At 44.2% G+C, this 21,250-nt stretch overlaps 1 protein-coding gene and 1 long non-coding RNA gene across 4 annotated transcripts in view; both read left to right on the plus strand.

The window, feature by feature from the left end:
- LOC115149015 (junctophilin-1-like) overlaps window positions 1–16,544 on the plus strand; it is a 111,529-nt gene extending 94,985 nt beyond the window's left edge. For 2 of the 3 annotated variants that reach the window (XM_029691467.1, XM_029691474.1), the window contains 3 exons: window positions 11,414–12,318; window positions 15,860–15,956; window positions 16,085–16,544. In XM_029691467.1, coding sequence (XP_029547327.1) covers window positions 11,414–12,318; window positions 15,860–15,940 — 986 coding nt within the window. In that variant the 3' untranslated portion in view covers window positions 15,941–15,956; window positions 16,085–16,544. The remainder of the gene's footprint in view (window positions 1–11,413; window positions 12,319–15,859; window positions 15,957–16,084) is intronic. The other variant, XM_029691484.1, reaches the window with a different exon arrangement.
- Window positions 16,545–17,303: 759 nt separating this feature from the next.
- Window positions 17,304–20,592, plus strand: LOC115149029 (uncharacterized). The gene is made up of 2 exons (XR_003866778.1): window positions 17,304–17,621; window positions 17,654–20,592. It is a non-coding gene; the product is annotated as an uncharacterized LOC115149029 (long non-coding RNA).
- Window positions 20,593–21,250: the final 658 nt, after the last annotated feature.

A 21,250-nucleotide genomic window follows, 5' to 3' on the forward strand; every position in this document is an offset into this window, starting at 1 on the left:
TATAGCCTCCACATTGACTCTGTACCGGTACCCCCTATATATAGCCTCCACATTGACTCTGTACCGGTACCCCCTGTATATAGCCTCCACATTGACTCTGTGCCGTAACACCCTGTATATAGCCTCCACATTGACTCTGTACCGGTACCCCCTGTATATAGCCTCCACATTGACTCTGTACCGTAACACCCTGTATATAGCCTCCACATTGACTCTGTACCGGTACCCCCTGTATATAGCCTCCACATTGACTCTGTACCAGTACCCCCTGTATATAGCCTCCACATTGACTCTGTACCGGTACCCCCTGTATATAGCCTCCACATTGACTCTGTACTGTAACACCCTGTATATAGCCTCCACATTGACTCTGTACCGGTACCCCCTGAATATTGCCTCCACATTGACTCTGTACCGGTACCCCCTGTATATAGCCTCCACATTGACTCCATACCAGTACCCCCTGTATATAGCCTCCACATTGACTCTGTACCGGTACCCCCTGTATATAGCCTCCACATTGACTCTGTACCGGTACCCCCTGTATATAGCCTCCACATTGACTCGGTACCGGTACCCCCAGTATATAGCCTCCACATTGACTCTGTACCGGTACCCCCTGTATATAGCCTCCACATTGACTCTGTACCGGTATCCCCTGTATCTGGCCTCCACATTGACTCTGTACCGGTACCCCCTGCATATAGCCTCCACATTGACTCTGTCCCGGTACCCCCTGTATATAGCCTCCACATTGAGTCTGTACCGTAACACCCTGTATATAGCCTCCACATTGACTCTGTACCGTAACTCCCTGTATATAGCCTCCACATTGAGTCTGTACCGTAACACCCTGTATATAGCCTCCACATTGAGTCTGTACCGTAACTCCCTGTATATAGCCTCCACATTGACTCTGTACCGGTACCCCCTGTATATAGCCTCCACATTGAGTCTGTACCGTAACACCCTGTATATAGCCTCCACATTGACTCTGTACCGTAACTCCCTGTATATAGCCTCCACATTGACTCTGTACCGGTACCCCCTGTATATAGCCTCCACATTGACTCTGTACCGGTACCCCCTGTATATAGCCTCCACATTGACTCTGTACCGTAACTCCCTGTATATAGCCTCCACATTGACTCTGTACCGGTACCCCCCGTATATAGCCTCCACATTGACTCTGTACCGGTACCCCCCCGTATATAGCCTCCACATTGACTCTGTACCGGTACCCCCTGTATATAGCCTCCACATTGACTCTGTACCGTAATACCCTGTATATAGCCTCCACATTGACTCTGTACCGGTACACCCTGTATATAGCCTCCACATTGGCTCTGTACCGGTACCCCCCCTGTATATAGCCTCCACATTGACTCTGTACCGGTACCCCCCGTATATAGCCTCCACATTGACTCTGTACCGGTACCCCCTGTATATAGCCTCCACATTGACTCTGTACCGGTACCCCCCGTATATAGCCTCCACATTGACTCTGTACCGGTACCCCCCCGTATATAGCCTCCACATTGACTCTGTACCGGTACCCCCCGTATATAGCCTCCACATTGACTCTGTACCGGTACCCCCCGTATATAGCCTCCACATTGACTCTGTACCGGTACCCCCCGTATATAGCCTCGCTATTGTTAGTTTACTGCTGCTCTTAATTATTTGTTACTTTTTTTCTTTTTTTATATATAATTTTCTTAAAACTGCATTGTTGGTTAAGGGCTTGTAAGTAAGCATTTCACTGTAAGGTCTACCTACACCTGTTGTATTCAGCGCATGTGACAAATACAGTTTGATTTGATTTGATTCTCAATGCATGTTTAAAAAAACAGACTTTGTTTACTTGCTGTTTGAAGTGAAGAAAACGTTTATTTGAAAAGCTCCATAGTGATGGTGAGTTATAGTACCAGATCCTCAAGTGGACCCCCTTATAGACACCCTTATAGACACCCTTATAGACACCGTTATAGACACCGTTATAGACACCCTCATAGACACCCTTATAGACACTGTTATAGACACCGTTATAGACACCCTTATTTACACCCTTATAGACACCCTTATGGACACCCTTATAGACACCCTTATAGACACCCTTATATACACCCTTATTTACACCCTTATGGACACCCTTATGGACACCCTTATAGACACCCTTATAGACACCATTATAGACACCCTTATAGACACCGTTATTGACACCCTTATAGACACCCTTATGGACACCCTTATGGACACCATTATAGACACCGTTATAGACACCCTTATGGACACCATTATAGACACCCTCATAGACACCATTATAGACACCGTTATAGACACCCTTATGGACACCATTATAGACACGCAGGCCACATAGACTAGTCCTACTTCTGTAATTAGGTGTCTTTACTCAAGGTTGACAGGAGCGTTCCAAACAAAAGACAATGACTCAATTGACAACTCGTAAATGGAATGAAATAAACCAAAACTTTATTCTCAGTGTAGCCTAGGTTGTGTTCTCTGTAAACAATATTTTTTGTATTTTTTATTTATTTATTTAACTCTGCAAGTCAGTTAAGAATAAAATCTTATTTACAATGACGGCCTACCAAAAGGCAAAAGGTCTTCTGCAGGGACAGGCTGGGATTAAAAATAAAAACAAATTAAATAAAAATATAGGACAAAACACACATCACAACAAGAGAGACATTACAACACTACATAAAGGGAGACCTAAGACAACAACATAGTATGGCAGCAACACATGACAACACATCATGGTAGGTACACAACATGACAACAACAGGGTAGAAACACAACATGACAACAACATGGTAGCAACACAACATAACAACACAGCATGGTAGCAACACAAAATGGTAGCAGAAAAAACATGGTACAAACATTTTTGGGTACAGACAACAGCACAAAGAGCAAGAAGGTAGAGACAACAATACATCACGTGAAGCAGCCACAACTGTCAGTAAGAGTGTCCATGATTCAGTCTTTGAATGAAAAGATGGAGATAAAACTGTCCAGTTTGAGTGTTTGTTGCAGCTTGTTCCAGTCACTAGCTGCAGCGAACTGAAAAGAGGAGCGACCCAGGGATGTGTGTGCTTTGGGGACCTTTAACAGAATGTGACTGGCAGAACGGGTGTTGTAAACTCAGCAAAAAAGAAACGTCCCTTTATCAGGACCCTGTCTTTCAAAGATAATTCTTAAAAATCCAAGTAATTTCACAGATCTTCATTGTAAAGGGTTTAAACACTGTTTCCCATGCTTGTTCAATGAACCATAAACAATTAATGAACTAGAACCTGTGGAACGGTTGTTAAGAAACTAACAGCTTACAGACGGTAGGCATTTAAGGTAACAGTTATGAAAACTTAGGACACTAATGAGGCCTTTCTACTGACTCTGAGAAACACCAAAAGAAAGATGCCCAGGTTCCCTGCTCATCTGCGTGAACGTGCCTTAGGCATGCTGCAAGGAGGCATGAGGACTGCAGATGTGGCCAGGGCAATAAATTGCAATGTCCGTACTGTGAGATGCCTAAGACAGTACTACAGGGAGACAGGACGGACAGCTGATCATCCTCGCAGTGGCAGACCACGTGTAACAACACCTGCACAGGATCAGTACATTCGTACATCACACCTGCGGGACAGGTACAGGATGGCAACAACAACTGCCCGAGTTACACCAGGAACGCACAATCCCTCCATCAGTGCTCAGACTGTCCGCAATAGGCTGAGAGAGGCTGGACTGAGGGCTTGTAGGCCTGTTGTAAGGCAGGTCCTCACCAGACATCACCGGCAACAACTTCGCCTATGAGCACAAACCCACCGTCGCTGGACCAGACAGGACTGGCAAAAAGTCCTCTTCTCTGACGAGCCGCGGTTTTGTCTCACCAAGGGTGATGGTCGGATTCGTGTTTGTCGTCGAAGGAATGAGCATTACACCGAGGCCTGTACTCTGGAGCGGGATCGATTTGGAGGTGGAGGATCCGTCATGGTCTGGGGCGGTGTGTCACAGCATCATCGGACTGAGCTTGTGGTCATTGCAGGCAATCTCAACGCTGTGCGTTACAGGGAAGACATCCTCCTCCCTCATGTGGTACCCTTCCTGCAGGCTCATCCTGACATGACCCTCCAGCATGATAATGCCACCAGCCATACTGCTCATTCTGTGCGTAATTTCCTGCAAGACAGAAATTTCAGTGTTCTGCCATGACCAGAGAAGAGCCCGGATCTCAATCCGATTGAGCACGTCTGGGACCTGTTGGATTGGAGGGTGAGGGCATTCCCCCCAGAAATGTCTGGGAACTTGCAGGTGCCTTGGTGGAAGAGTGGGGTAACATCTCACAGCAAGAACTGGCAAATCTGGTGCAGTTCATGAGGAGGAGATGTACTGCAGTACTTAATGTAGCTGGTGGCTACACCAGATACTGACTGTTACTTTTGATTTTGACCCCCCCTTTGTTCAGGGACACATTATTCCATGTCTGTTAGTCACATGTCTGTGGAACTTGTTCAGTTTATGTCTCAGTTGTTGATTCTTGTGATGTTCATACAAATATTTACACATGTTAAGTTTGCTGAAAATAAATGCAGTTGACAGTGAGAGGACGTTTCTTTTTTTTTTTACTGAGTTTATGTGGAGGATGAGTGCTGCAGTAGATATCTCAGATAGAAGGGAGTGAGACCTAAGAGGGTTTTATAAATAAGCATCAACCAGTGGGTCTTGTGACAGGTATACAGAGATGACCAGTTTACAGAGGAGTATAGAGTGCAGTGATGTGTCCTATAAGGAGCATTGGTGGCAAATCTGATTGCCAAATGGTAAAGAACATCAAGCCGCTCAAGAGAACCCTTACCTGGCGATCTATAAATTATGTCTCCGTAGTCTAGGATGGGTAGGATGGTCATCTGAATCAGGGTTAGTTTGGCAGCTAGGGGGAAAGAGGAGTGATCACGATAGATTTACCTTTAGCCTGCAGCTTTGATATGTGCTGAGAGAAGGACAGTGTACCATCTAGCCAGACTCCCAAGTACTTGTATGAGGTGACTACCTCAAGCTCTAAACCCTCTGAGGTAGTAATCACACCGGTGGGGAGAGGGGCATTCTTCTTACCAAACCACATGACCTTTGTTTTGGAGGTGTTCAGAACAAGGTTAAGGGCAGAGAAAGCTTGTTGGACACTAAGAAAGCTTTGTTGTAGAGCGTTTATCACAAAATCCGGGGAGGGGCCAGCTGAGTATAAGACTGTATCATCTGCATATAAATGGATGAGAGAGCTTCCTACTGCTTGAGCTATGTTGTTGATGTAAATTGAGAAGAGCGTTGGGCCTAGGATAGAGCCTTGGGGTACACCCTTGGTGACAGGCAGTGGCTGATATTGAATGCATTAACAGAAATTACCTTAGCCAAACAAATCATGGCAATTAATAGTAAATGTACTACTGGTGACACTGGTGTGCCATCCCCTTGACCTCCACAATGGATTAGTCCACTCAGACAGGCCTCCATAATGGATTAGTCCACTGAGACAGGCCTCCACAATGGATTAGTCCACTTAGACAGGCTTCCACAATGGATTAGTCCACTGAGACAGGCCTCCACAATGGATTAGTCCACGGAGACGGGCCTCCACAATGGATTAGTCCACCCAGACAGGCCTCCACAATGGATTAGTCCACTGAGACAGGCCTCCACAATGGATTAGTCCACTCAGACAGGCCTCCACAATGGATTAGTCCACTCAGACAGGCCTCCACAATGGATTAGTCCACTCAGACAGGCCTCCACAATGGATTAGTCCACCCAGACAGGCCTCCACAATGGATTAGTCCACTCAGACAGGCCTCCATAATGGATTATCTGTCCACTCAGACAGGCGTGAATCTAATATGACAGAATTTTGTAAAATATATTTGCCACTGCTCGACCCAAAGAATCTCGGTCGACCAACAGCTTATCGACTAAACAATCAACCAGTCGACTAAATGCGTAGTGTGAAATCATTTGACTATAGCGGAGTCACTTGCCATAGGCCTACGAGAGGGGGGGTGAACGACCAGCTGATCATACTTCAGGTATGAGATGTTGCTTTTCTTTTGTTCTTCAATTAGTCGTGGCAGCAGTTCCTTTGTTTTGAGGCGTACCTTTTCAGAGAAGTCTTCATTGATGAAGATGTTGGATCACTTCAAGCACTTAGCTCTCCTGAGAATCTCTTCCTTGTCTTTGACCCAGAGCAGTTTCACCACTATAGATCTGGGCCGTCCATCGGGGAAGAAAGTGCCATTCCTATGTGCCCTTTCCATCTCGATGAGTTTAGGGTCCAGTTTGAATTGATCTGCCAAGAGTTTCTTGGCCTTGACTTGTGTGTCATGTCAAGTTTGTCTTCAATTCAATCGATTCAAATTTTATTGCACCTCGATTGGTTTTCGAGGTGATCTCCTTTGGGTGCTTTTCAAGTGTTGTTTGGAAAATTGCCAAATCTTCAGTAATGGTTTTGAATGCGGTCTGGATGGTGATATTAACGCCCTTTAGTTCCTCCGACTGTGTAAATTCTGTGTTTAAATTCCATTACATCTTTACAGTGCCTTGCAAAAGTATTCATCCCCCTTGGCGTTTTTCCTATTTTGTTGCATTACAACCTGTAATTTAAATTGATTTTTTAAATTTGGATTTCATTAATGGACATACACAAAATAGTCCAAATTGGTGAAATAAAATGAAAAAAATTACTTGTTGAAGTTTTTTTTTTTTTTTTACTAACTGAAAAGTGGTTTGTTCCCCCTTTGCTATGAAGCCCCTAAATAAGATCTGGTGCAACCAATTACCTTTTGAAGTCACATAGATAGTTAAATAAAGTCCACCTGTGTCACACAATCTAAGTGTCACATGATCTGTCACATGATCTCAGTATATATACACCTGTTCTGAAAGGCCCCAGAATCTGCAACACCACTAAGCAAGGGGCACCACCAAGCAAGTGGCACCATGAAGACCAAGGAGCTCTCCAAACAGGTCAGGGACAAAACTGTGGAGAAGTACAGATCAGGGTTGGGTTATAAAAAAATATCAGAAACGTTGACCATCCCACAGAGTGTCATTAAATCCATTATTAAAAAATGGAAAGAATATGGCACCACAACAAACCTGCCAAGAGAGGGCCGCCCACCAAAACTCACAGACCAGGCAAGGAGGGCATTAATCAGAGAGGCAACAAAGAGACCAAAGATAACCCTGAAGGAGCTGCAAAGTTCCACAGCGGAGATTGGAGTATCTGTCCATAGGACCACTTTAAGCCGTACACTCCACAGAGCTGGGCTTTCTGGAAGACTGGCCAGAAAAAAGCCATTGCTTAAAGAAAAAAATAAGCAAACACATTTGTTGTTTGCCAAAAGGCATGTGGAAGACTCTCCAAACATATGGAAGAAGGTACTCTGATAAGATGAGACAAACATTTAGCTTTTAGGCCATCAAGGAAAATGCTATGTCTGGCGCAAGCCCAACACCTCTCATCACCCTGAGAACACTATCCCCACAGTGAAGCATGGTGGTGGCAGCATCATCCTGTGGCTATGTTTTTCATCGGCAGGAACTGGGAAACTGGTTAGAATTGAAGGAATGATGGATGGCGCTAAATACAGCGAAATTCTTAAGGGAAACCTGTTTCAGTCTTCCAGGGATTTGAGACTGGAATTGAGGTTCACCTTCCAGCAGGACAATGACCCTAAGCATACTGCTAAAGCAACACTCGAGTGTTTTAAGAGGAAACATTTAAATGTCTTGCAATGGCCTAGTCAAAGCTCAGACCTCAATCCAATTGAGAATCTGTGGTATGACTTAAAGATTGCTGTACACCAGCGGAACCCATCCAACTTGAAGGAGCTGGAGCAGTTTTTCCTTGAAGAATGGGCAAAAATCCCAGTGGCTAGATGTGCCAAGCTTATAGAGACATACCCCAAGAGACTTGCAGCTGTAATTGCTGCAGAAAGTGGCTCTACAAAATATTGACTTTGGGGGGCTGGTTAGTTATACACGCTCAAATTTTCTGTTTTTTTGTCTTATTTCTTGTTTGTTTCACAATAAAAAATATTTTGCATCTTCAAAGTGGTAGGCATGTTGTGTAAATCAAATGATACAAACCCCCCAAAAAAGGTATTTTAATTCCAGGTTGTAAGGCAACAAAATAGGAAAAATGCCAAGGGGGTGAATACTTTCGCAAGCCACTGTAAAAAAGATCATCGACCGTTTTGTTGGTAAAATCCATAAATATTTGCAGGAAGGACTTCAAGTTATTGTCCTGCAGATCTATTAGATCTTTATGGAACTGTTGGTGTTGACCCAGTAGTCCATGGAGTGTAGTGTTGATCCAGTAATTCATGGAGTGTAGTGTTCATCCAGTAGTTCATGGAGTGTAGTGTTGATCACCATGGAGTGTAGTGTTGATCACCATGGAGTGTAGTGTTGACCCAGTAGTCCATGGAGTGTAGTGTTGACCCAGTAGTCCATGGAGTGTAGTGTTGACCCAGTAGTCCATGGAGTGTAGTGTTGATCCAGTAGTCCATGGAGTGTAGTGTTGACCCAGTAGTTCATGGAGTGTAGTGTGGAGTGTAGTGTTGACCCAGTAGTCCATGGAGTGTAGTGTTGACCCAGTAGTCCATGGAGTGTAGTGTTGACCCAGTAGTTCATGGAGTGTAGTGTTGACCCAGTAGTCCATGGAGTGTAGTGTTGACCCAGTAGTTCATGGAGTGTAGTGTGGAGTGTAGTGTTGACCCAGTAGTCCATGGAGTGGAGTGTTGACCCAGTAGTTCATGGAGTGTAGTGTTGATCCAGTAGTCCATGGAGTGTAGTGTTGACCCAGTAGTTCATGGAGTGTAGTGTTGATCCAGTAGTCCATGGAGTGTAGTGTTGACCCAGTAGTTCATGGAGTGTAGTGTTGATACGTATTCTTCTTCCACATTGAGCTTTGCAGTGTTTTTTCTGTCTAGTATTCGCCACGCTACAAGCTTGTTGTGAGCTAAAATGAGTTCGCAAACACAACCCACACACCACCTCCTGAAAACAAGCTCTTCCAGGGAAATGGCAAACACACACAAGCAACATGCACTTGATCACACATGCACCAGTACGGTAAACAGAGAGAAGTCGGAGAACTTTCTCACTACCAGGGGTGGCCCTTTGACTATAGACCAGGGGTGGCCCTTTGACAAGGAAGTCAGGAAATCAGGAAGTGAACGCCCACTCTGCTATTCAGATCCAGCCTTCGTTCCGCTTTGATCAACCCTTTTTTGCCTCAGTGTGTGAGCTTGGAAAGCATATCAACTCATGTAGAAATGCCACTATGATAAAATCCTCCACATCTAAATATGATGAGTTTGCGAGATAAGATAAGCAACATTAGAAAGCTTGGACACACTTACTCATTCAAGAGCTTTTCTTTCTAAATAACACATATGGAATCACGTAGTAACCAAAAACGTGTTAAACGAATCAAAATAAATTTTTAGATTTGAGATTCTTCAAAGTAGCCTCCCTTTGCCTTGATGACAGCTTGGCACACGCTTTGCAGAGCGGAAGAGGAGAATATGAAAGTTACAGGTCCATTATGATATTCTGAGAGAGTAACTTGGCATATATAAGAAGACCATTAGAAATGCCAGACGGGCTCATTTTACTAACTTGATCATTATTAATCAGAATAATTAGAGACCATTTATGGTTTGATAAATCCTACCCTGCAAATATATGTGGACTTTCCTCCACATGTAAATGGGATGTGTTTTCTGTATATTTCAGAGATAAGATAAGCAACATTAGACTGGGTATCAGTCAAGACCTGATGAGAAGTTTGATGATATGTGCCCTAGTCTACCACGCCAAGGCACGATGGATTTATTTTCCCTGTTTGACACAGACATGCTCAGGAAAGTAGGTGGCCTGGGGATGTGTGAGATCCGAGCAGCGTTAATAATTATTTCCCTCATTAAAATGCAAATCAATTTATAACATTTTTGACATGCGTTTTTCTGGATTTTTTTGTTGTTATTCTGTCTCTCACTGTTCAAATAAACCTACCATTAAAATTATAGACTGATCATTTCTTTGTCAGTGGGCAAACGTACAAAATCAGCAGGGGATCAAATACTTTTTTCCCTCACTGTATCTACAGGATTATTAACAACAGATCTGGAACAGAATGGAATGTGTATGAGTTCACTTTGTCTTGCACCAGGCACAAACAGATGTATAACCTCACGAAATGAATCACGAAATGAATCACTAAATGAATCACTAAATGACTCACTAAATGACTCACTAAATGACTCACTAAATGACTCACTAAATGGCTCACTAAATGAATCACTAAATGACTCACTAAATGACTCACTAAATGACTCACTAAATGAAGTGAAGTATGGTTACAGGTGAAGTATGTTGACAGGTGAATTATGGTTACAGGTGAAGTATGGTTACAGGTGAAGTATGGTTACAGGTGGAGTATGGTTACAGATGAAGTGTGGTTACAAGTGAAGTATGGTTACAGGTGAAGTATGGTTACAGGTGAAGTATGGTTACAGGTGAAGTATGCTTACAGGTGAAGTATGGTTACAGGTGAAGTATGGCTACAGGTGAAGTATGGTTACAGGTGAAGTATGGTTACAGGTGAAGTATGGTTACAGGTGAAGTATGGCTACAGGTGAAGTATGGTTACAGGTGAAGTATGGTTACAGGTGAAGTATGGTTACAGGTGAAGTGTGGTTACAAGTGAAGTATGGTTACAGGTGAAGTATGGTTACAGGTGAAGTATGGTTACAGGTGAAGTATGGTTACAGGTGAAGTATGGTTACAGGTGAAGTATGGTTACAGGTGAAGTATGGTTACAGGTGCTCTGCTGTTGGTGTACGCTGAGTGGACAAAACTTTATTTTGCGTTTGACCCTTTAAGCAAGACTTTAGTTCTCGGTGAATCTAGACAGGAGCAGTGGATAGCAGATAGCTGAGCTCTGTTCTATTAATCTAGACAGGAGCAGTGGATAGCAGATAGCTGAGCTCTGTTCTATTAATCTAGACAGGAGTGTGTATGTGTGTATGTGTGTTCGTGTGTGTGTGTGTACGTGTGTGTGTGTGTGTGTGTGTGTGTGTGTGTGTGTGTGTGTGTGTGTGTGTGCCTATAGCTGTGTATCTACGTGTTGTTTTCACCACCACCAGATGAATGACCTATCAAATCAAATCAAAGATTCATATGTGTTACTTGTAAACGGGGTCTCTGTTACTACCCCCCCCCCCCCCCCACGACACCCTCTTAATATTTCACACACATGTTGGTTACATATTACACGTAAGAGTGTGTTAATTGAATAAACATGAGCTGTGTCTCTGTCTGTCCCCCCCTATAGGTCCTGACTATATTAAGCAGGCGTTCATGGAGCCAGTGGAGATCCTCAAGGATCCTCCTGAAGAGAAGGAGAAGGACAGCCCCGCCGGGCCTGCCCAGGCCGCCGGGCCTGCCCAGGCCCCCGGGCCCACCCCTCCCCCGTCGCCACACAGCAACAGCGTCTCCACCGCCGCCTCCCGCAAGATCAGCAAGGACGAATCATCACACAGTCGCAAGGCCAGCAAAGAGGAGAAGATTAGCAAGGAGGAGCGGTCGAGCAGAAAGTTGAGTAAAGAAGAGAGGGTGTCCATCGCTGCCGAGCCTCCAAGATCTGCTGCTCCCTCTTCCCAAATTAGATACAAGGAGGCTCCGGCCAAACCCCCCAAGGCCCCGGAGCCCGGCCTCACCAACATACCACCTCCCCAGGTCAGAGACGAGGATGCTCCAGCTCCAGCCAAACCCCCCAAGGCCCCGGAGCCCGGCCCCACCAACGCACCACCTCCCCAGGTCAGAGACGAGGATGCTCCAGCTCCGGCCAAACCCCCCAAGGCCCCGGAGCCCGGCCCCACCAACGCACCACCTCCCCAGGTCAGAGATGAGGATGCTCCAGCTCCGGCCAAACCCTCCAAGGCTGCTGCTCCACAGACGGTAGTGGGTCCTGGTAATGGAATAGGTCAGCTCCACTCCCAGTATCATAGCTACTACGTTAAAACCCCCTCCAGGGGACTCCTGCCCCCGGAACCTGAGCCTGAGGAGGACGAGGAGCCAAGTCAACTGACCCTGGCCAGGATGGCCCCGCCAACCCACAAGCCGACGCCCACCAGCGAACCGTGCAAACTCAGGAAGCAGGATTCGCTAAAACCAAAGAGCCTGGCAGAGACCAAGAAGGCCAGTATGGAGATGGCTGAGGGAAAGGAGGAAGAGAAGGTAAGTAGAGTACAGCGTCTCATAGTGGGATAGCTGATCTAAGATCAGTTTAGCCTTTTAGATCATAATATATAAGATTGCATGGACAGGGGGGTACTGATCCTAGATTATAATGAATCAGATTACATGGACAGGAAGGACCTGATCCTAGATTATAATGAGTCAGATTACATGGACAGGGGGGGACTGATCCTAGATTATAATGAATCAGATTACATGGACAGGAAGGACCTGATCCTAGATCATAATGAATCAGATTACATGGAGAGATGTGGACCTGATCCTATATCATATTGAATCAGATTACATGGAGAGGGGGGACCTGATCCTAGATCATAATGAATCAGATTACATGGAGAGGAGGGGGGACCTGATCCTAGATTATAATGAATCAGATTACATGGAGAGGAGGGGGGACCTGATCCTAGATTATAATGAATCAGATTTCATGGAGAGGAGGGGGACCTGATCCTAGATTATAATGAATCAGATTACATGGAGAGGGGGGACCTGATCCTAGATCATAATGAATCAGATTACATGGAGAGGAGGGGGGACCTGATCCTAGATTATAATGAATCAGATTTCATGGAGGGGAGGGGGACCTGATCCTAGATTATAATGAATCAGATTACATGGAGAGGAGGGACCTGATCCTAGATCATAATGAATCAGATTACTTCGAGAGGGGGGACCTGATCCTAGATCATAATGAATCAGATTACATGGAGAGGGGGGACCTGATCCTATATCATAATGAATCAGATTACATGGAGAGGAGGACCTGATCCTAGATCATAATGAATCAGATTACATGGAGAGGGGGGACTGATCCTAGATCATAATGAATCAGATTACATGGAGAGATGTGGACCTGATCCTATATCATATTGAATCAGATTACATGGAGAGGGGGGACCTGATCCTAGATCATAATGAATCAGATTACATGGAGAGGAGGGGGGACCTGATCCTAGATTATAATGAATCAGATTACATGGAGAGGAGGGGGGACCTGATCCTAGATTATAATGAATCAGATTTCATGGAGAGGAGGGGGACCTGATCCTAGATCATAATGAATCAGATTACATGGACAGGAAGGACCTGTTCCTAGATCATAATGAATCAGATTACATGGAGAGGAGGGACCTGATCCTAGATCATAATGAATCAGATTACATGGACAGGAGGGGGACCTGATCCTAGACGCTTGATATATAAGGCCCGAGCAGAAGAGAGAAAGGTGGAAAGGCAATGTGAAGTATCTGTTTCTATTTTTCTCATAGCTTCCCCTACCTAATCACCAAGCTACCCCTACCTAATCACCAATCTACCCCTACCTAATCACCAAGCTACCCCATAGCTACCCCTACTTAATCACCAAGCTACCTCTTAGCTACCCCTACCTAATCACCAAGCTACCCCTACCTAATCACCAAGCTACCCCTACCTAATCACCAAGCTACCCCATAGCTACCCCTACCTAATCACCAAGCTACCCCATAGCTACCCCTACCTAATCACCAAGCTACCCCATAGCTACCCCTACCTAATCACCAAGCTACCCTCTAGCTACCCCTACCTAATCACCAAGCTACCCCATAGCTACCCCTACCTAATCACTAAGCTACCCCATAGCTACCCCTACCTAATCACCAAGCTACCCCATAGCTACCCCTACCTAATCACCAAGCTACCCCTACCTAATCACCAAGCTACCCCTACCTAATCACCAAGCTACCCCATAGCTACCCCTACCTAATCACCAAGCTACCTCATAGCTACCCCTACCTAATCACCAAGCTACCTCATAGCTACCCCTACCTAATCACCAAGCTACCCCATAGCTACCCTTACCTAATCACCAAGCTACCCCATAGCTACCCTTACCTAATCACCAAGCTACCCCATAGCTACCCCTACCTAATCACCAAGCTACCCCATAGCTACCCCTACCTAATCACCAAGCTACCCCTACCTAATCACCAAGCTACCCCTACCTAATCACCAAGCTACCCCATAGCTACCCCTACCTAATCACCAAGCTACCCCTACCTAATCACCAAGCTACCCCATAACTACCCCTACCTAATCACCAAGCTATCCCTACCTAATCACCAAGCTACCCCATAGCTACCCCTACCTAATCACCAAGCTACCCCATAGCTACCCCTACCTAATCACCAAGCTATTCCTACCTAATCACCAAGCTACCCCATAGCTACCCCTACCTAATCACCAAGCTACCCCTACCTAATCACCAAGCTACCCCATAGCTACCCCTACCTAATCACCAAGCTATCCCTATCTAATCACCAAGCTACCCCATAGCTACCCCTACCTAATCACCAAGCTACCCCATAGCTACCCCTACCTAATCACCAAGCTACTCCTACCTAATCACCAAGCTACCCCATAGCTACCCTTACCTAATCACCAAACTACCCCATAGCTACCCCTACCTAATCACCAAGCTACCCCATAGCTACCCCTACCTAATCACCAAGCTACCCCATAGCTACCCCTACCTAATCACCAAGCTACCCCTACCTAATCACCAAGCTACCCCTACCTAATCACCAAGCTACCCCATAGCTACCCTTACCTAATCACCAAGCTACCCCATAGCTACCCTTACCTAATCACCAAGCTACCCCATAGCTACCCCTACCTAATCACCAAGCTACCCCTACCTAATCACCAAGCTACCCCTACCTAATCACCAAGCTACCCCATAGCTACCCTTACCTAATCACCAAGCTACCCCATAGCTACCCTTACCTAATCACCAAGCTACCCCATAGCTACCCCTACCTAATCACCAAGCTACCCCTTAGCTACCCTTACCTAATCACCAAGCTACCTCATAGCTACCCCTACCTAATCACCAAGCTACCCCATAGCTACCCCTACCTAATCACCAAGCTACCCCATAGCTCCCCCTACATAATCACCAAGCTACCTCATAGCTACCCCTACCTAATCACCAAGCTACCCCTACCTAATCACCAAGCTACCCCATAGCTACCCTTACCTAATCACCAAGCTACCCACAGCTACCCCTACCTAATCACCAAGCTACCTCATAGCTACCCCTACCTAATCACCAAGCTACCCCATAGCTACCCCTACCTAATCACCAAGCTACCCCTATAGCTACCCCTACCTAATCACCAAGCTACCCCATAGCTCCCCCTACCTAATCACCAAGCTACCCCATAGCTACCCCTACCTAATCACCAAGCTACCCCTATAGCTACCCCTACCTAATCACCAAGCTACCCCATAGCTCCCCCTACCTAATCACCAAGCTACCCCATAGCTACCACAGTGAACAAAATCCTGTCTCCACCACTGACTATGTTGCGATAGTTAGACATAAGGCTGCGTTGAAATGATTATATATTTTTTATATTATTATTTATTTATCGAGAGTGAACAGTTATTTATCTTATTCCTGTTAAAGAGATGATGTGCATAATTCTGGGATGTGTCGGTTGAGGTCTTTGTCCTAACTCTCCTTCACGTTGTCTTGCAGGCTCCTAACTCTATCCTGGTTGCTATGGTGATGCTGTTGAATATCGGCCTAGCGATCATATTTGTTCACTTCCTGACATGATGGTCCTGTTTCTCAGGTAACCTCCGTTTAAAGTTGTAGTTCATCTAAAAAATCGAAATGACCACACAACATGTTTGTTACTTCCCTGATTAAGTTTATAACTAATCAATAATACCTCGTCTCAACTGTGTTTGACCCCCTCAGGGATGCCATGGCAACCGGTGCAGTTGCGTTGCCGGGCTTTAAAAATGTAAATGGTCGGCAGTCAGACTCGGGGGAGGCCGCAGGAGCTTGGGAAACAGCTGTGTGACATAGGAGAGAGGCAGGAGAGAAGGACCCGCAGCCTGTCCTGGGTCGTCCACAGCCCTGCCTGATCACAATTTCTCTCCTCTGGAGCCTGTGAAAGAACAAACTGACATGTCTGGGGGAGAAAGAAAAACACTACAACAGAAACACACACACACACACACGCACACACACACACACACACACACACACACACACACACACACACACACACACACACACACACACACACACACAGGACAAAATGAAGTAATTGAAACACACATCTGCTGACCCAAGCAGTGAGCTCAATGCTCTGCCCGTGCATGGACACTCCTTCTGTCTGTCCTTCTGTCTGTCCTTCTGTCTGTCCTTCTGTTCTGTCTTTCTGTCTGTCCTTCTGTCTGTCCTTCTGTCTGTCCTTCTGTTCTGTCTTTCTGTCTGTCCTTCTGTCTGTCCTTCTGTCTGTGCTTCTGTCTGTCCTTCTGTTCTGTCCTTCTGTTCTGTCCTTCTGTTCTGTCTTTCTGTCTGTCTTTCTGTCTGTCCTTCTGTCTGTATTTCTGTCTGTCCTTCTGTCTGTCCTTCTGTTCTGTCCTTCTGTTCTGTCTTTCTGTCTGCCCTTCTGTCTGTCCTTCTGTTCTGTCTTTCTGTCTGTCCTTCTGTCTGTGCTTCTGTCTGTCCTTCTGTTCTGTCTTTCTGTCTGTTCTTCTGTCTGTACTTCTGTCCTGTCTTTCTGTCTGTCCTACTGTATGTCCTTCTGTTCTGTCTTTCTGTCTGTTCTTCTGTCTGTGATTCTGTCTGTCCTTCTGTTCTGTCCTTCTGTCTGTACTTCTGTCTGTACTTCTGTCCTGTCTTTCTGTCTGTCCTTCTGTCTGTCCTTCTGTCCTGTCTTTCTGTCTGTCCTTCTGTCTGTTCTTCTGTCTGTTCTTCTGTCTGTTCTTCTGTCTGTCCTTCTGTCTGTACTTCTGTCTGTACTTCTGTCCTGTCTTTCTGTCCTGTCTTTCTGTATGTCCTTCTGTCTGGCTTTCTGTCCTGTCGTCTCTCCTGTCCTTCTGTCTGTCCTTCTGTCTGTCCTTCTGTCCTGTTTCTGGCTGTCCTTCTGGCTGTACTTCTGTCCAGTCCTTCTGTCCTGTCCTTCTGTCTGTCCTTCTGGCTGTCCTTCTGCCCTGTCCTTCTGTCTGTCCTGGCAGGGACACAGAGGGACTGACTGACTTTAACTGGGCCGTTGTGGAGATGCGCTTTTAGATGACAGGAGCTAACAGCTGCCTTACTGCTTCACCCTCTGACGTTTTGATAGGGAGAAGTGTGCACAGCGAGGCCAGAGGACTGTTGCAGAGAGGTGCGCGTTCCAATGTTCCCACATTGTGAGTTCTGAGGTTCTAGTGTTCTGAGGTTCTACGGTTCTGGTGTTCTAAGGTTCTAGTGCTCTAAGGTTCCAGTGTTCCAAGGTTCTAGTGTTCTGAGGTTCGAAGATTCTAGTGTTCTGAGGTTCTAAGGTTCTAGTGTTCTAAGGTTCTAGTGTTCTAAGGTTTTAGTGTCCTGAGGTTATAAGGTTCTAGTGTTCAGAGGTTATAACCACCCCTTGCTGCAGGAAAGCGGATGTACTGAACATTAGCCGTCAGTCTTACTCTGTTAACCAATTACAATCAATCTCAGCTCCCTCTAGCTATCTCATGCCTCTAGCTCCTCCCACCTTTACCCATGAGACAAGGCTTTGACACACTCCCAGTACATGGTAATGTTTTGATGACCTTGTGGTTTTTTGTTATGGCTTTAGGGCTTGAGTCAATTACATCCGCTTTTGCTAACGTCCACGTTTGTTTTGACGGGGTCACGGGTGGAACTGCATTAGCGCTGTCAAATCCACAAGTGGCTGCCCGGCATTATACCTAAAGCGGACATTGCCATTGGCTGCATGGAGTCGCATTAACAGAAATCCCATGCAGCCTTGCCTTTAAGTTCAAACACTGGAATATGAGATGTAATCTACACCTCCGTTAGGATGATAGAAATCCTCATTATTTAGTTGAATGATTTTTCAATTTGAGCGTAATTATTTCTATATAGCCTACATTTTCTCATTCTCCTTCTGAACTTCTGACACCAGTGGAAACGGGTGTCAAAGATCAAGAGCAGCTGTTCACCGATTTGACAGCTCCAACACAGCGGACAAAACATCAGCTATGTGGGTGTCGGCTATCGCCGGTCAACACTCGATCTGATTGAGTCTAGGCCTTCGTTTGAGTTATTTTTGTTGTTGGATACCTGCAGTCGTAGACGTTTAGTAAAAAAAATAAAGTTAACTAATACTGATCGTCTTTGACAAGAGTCTTTTTCTTTTGGTATCACAAATAAACATCGCAACGATTTTATTCCTTCATAATGACAAAATTATATCCTAATTTTATTAAATGTGCAATATGATTTTTTTTTTTTTAAAGACGGAGTATATATTTTGACAACAAAGGGTCTAGTCTTTTGAGCAGTTTAACTGTTTAAATGAATCTGCTTCTGTTATTTTATCATAAAACAGGAAAGATAAGCATCATCTGAATAGATGGGTCATGAAGATTGACAGTAGGATTTGAGGAAGGAAGCCACACTGTAGCAAGCCTTAGCTCTATATGACTGAAGGATGAAAAGTCTTATAAATTGTCTTTTTTTTTATTTTTATCCAAAAGATTAACTATTATTATTATTAGACAATTGTGTATGGGATTTACTTTGATTCTTCTTTTCTGCTTTCAATGTTAAAACCACTTATCTGTAAAGAGGAAGTAAAGCAGTTGGCTGAGTTTAGTCAAATAAAACCCTGTTGTTATTGTGATAGGGGACTAAAGTCCTCTTGCATGCCAGTGAGACTGATGAGAGTGAACGTCCTGGATTGATTCTCAGCACTAGAATTGATTCTAGAATTGATTCTGTTGATTCTTATAAATAGAATTGATTCTATTGATTCTCAGAACTAGAATTGATTCTGTTGATTCTAATAACTAGAATTGATTCTATTTATTCTCAGAACTAGAATTGATTCTAGAATTGATTCTGTTGATTCTTATAACTAGAATTGATTCTATTTATTCTCAGAACTAGAATTGATTCTAGAATCGATTCTATTGATTCTAAGAAGAAAGTTGTTTTTTGAATTTATTCAGGTTGAATTCAGGGGGTAATATGGGTACCTATGGTTATGTGGTTAGGAGTGATGCCTTTAAAAAGTCTTGAACAGTCCTACTGTTTGTTTACCTCAGAAGAAGATGAGGAAGAGGATGGGGGGGTGCCTCGTTAGGAGACGAAGGACGTTTCTTAATTGTGTTGTGTACGGAGTGACCTGACTGTTGCAATCAAAAAGAGGTGATTTATAAACCGTGCCACTACACTGTAACTGTTAGTCTCTGTTGCAGGAACAGCATGATTTTATTTTAATAAGATACAATAAAAAACAAACAAACAAACAAATGGAGTATGTATATAAATAACATTTGCTGTTATCCATTTCAAAGATGATTTATTAATTTGTTCATCAGACATGTTTTTGTTTTGAATATTTTGGTCTTTGTGAAAAAGGGACTGAAAAGTGGCAAGATAGTTTTTTGTGTTTTTTTTGTTGCAATTACATTTTTAGGATCCTACTAGTTTGCATGGTCTATTGATGAAACACGTGATACAAAAGCCAGTATGAAGTGCAGTACTCCAAGCCGCTTCTGACATTGACTGGTCTGTGGATTCTGATTGGTCCTACAGTGTTCATGTCAAGTACAATCCACCACAATAGAAGACATTTAAAGCAAAGAAAAGATTAAACATTTTCTAACCGTAAAACAAGGCAACTTTATATTGTGTTGAATCTGTCTCATTCATGTATGTACCACACCAATGTACTGCAGTTTTCTATATACCTACCTGACAATAACAGGCCTTCTCATTGGAGATCCATTTTCTCCCTTCCTTCTGTTTTCACAGAGCAGGGTGAGAGTGGTAATCTACCAGGAGTTTAAACAGGCAGTACTTGGGATATTTTTTTAAAGCAACATTGCATATTGGAAACCTTTATATATAGAATATATACTATTTGTAAAGATTTCTACAGAGTATAATTCAGAAACTGGTATAAATTGGTATTTTTCTAACAATTTGCACACCTGTATTTTGACAATGGATATAACATGTTTGTAATGGGTAATGTAATGCACATACGGTAACATTTGACAAAAATAACATTATTTTTAATGGTTTGTTGGAGTTGATGTATTATTTGGGGGGGGGATGACGTGAAATACAGATTATACTTGTTTTGACTGTTTTTACCAAATAATGAGGAACTTTGTGAGACTTCTCAAAGTATGGTGTCACCCCTACTGATTTGAGCAGTCTTTTTGAGATGTATTTCTGTGTATAACAATAAAGAAGTTATGCCTTGTACACTGTCCCATCTCTATTTGATTGTGTCTTTTTTTGCTTCAATACTCCTGTATACTAGAATGTGTCTTGGATTAGACATCGGAGGCATTAGAATGTGTCTTGGATTAGATATAGGAGGCATTAGAATGTGTCTTGGATTAGACATCGGAGGCATTAGAATGTGTCTTGGATTAGATATAGGAGGCATTAGAATGTGTCTTGGATTAGACATCAGAGGCATTAGAATGTGTCTTGTATTAGACATCAGAGGCATTAGAATGTGTCTTGGATTAGACATCGGAGGCATTAGAATGTGTAGCCAGTAGCCGGTTGTTTAACCTCTCTACCATCTTGTCCGCATAAGAGAGGAGTGGAAGACTGCGGTCAACACACCACTTGGTCACTTTGAGTATTTGGTCATGCCTTTTGGTCTTACTAACGCCCCTGCTGTATTCCAGAACCTAGTCAATGACGTGCTGAGGGTTGTGATTGGACGCTTCGTTTTTATCTATTTAGATGACATCGTGATTTTTTCCAAGGACCCTGAGGCTCACCAGCAACACGTTTGCCAAGTTCTTCAACGGCTGTTGGAGAATAAGCTTTTTGTTAAAGCTGAAAAATGTGAGTTCTATGCTGCCACTGTGTCTTTCCTGTGTTATATTATTGCACAGGGACAGTTACGTA

Source organism: Salmo trutta, chromosome 2 (genome assembly GCF_901001165.1).
Source record: "Salmo trutta chromosome 2, fSalTru1.1, whole genome shotgun sequence".
NCBI classification, from domain to species: Eukaryota; Metazoa; Chordata; class Actinopteri; order Salmoniformes; family Salmonidae; genus Salmo; species Salmo trutta.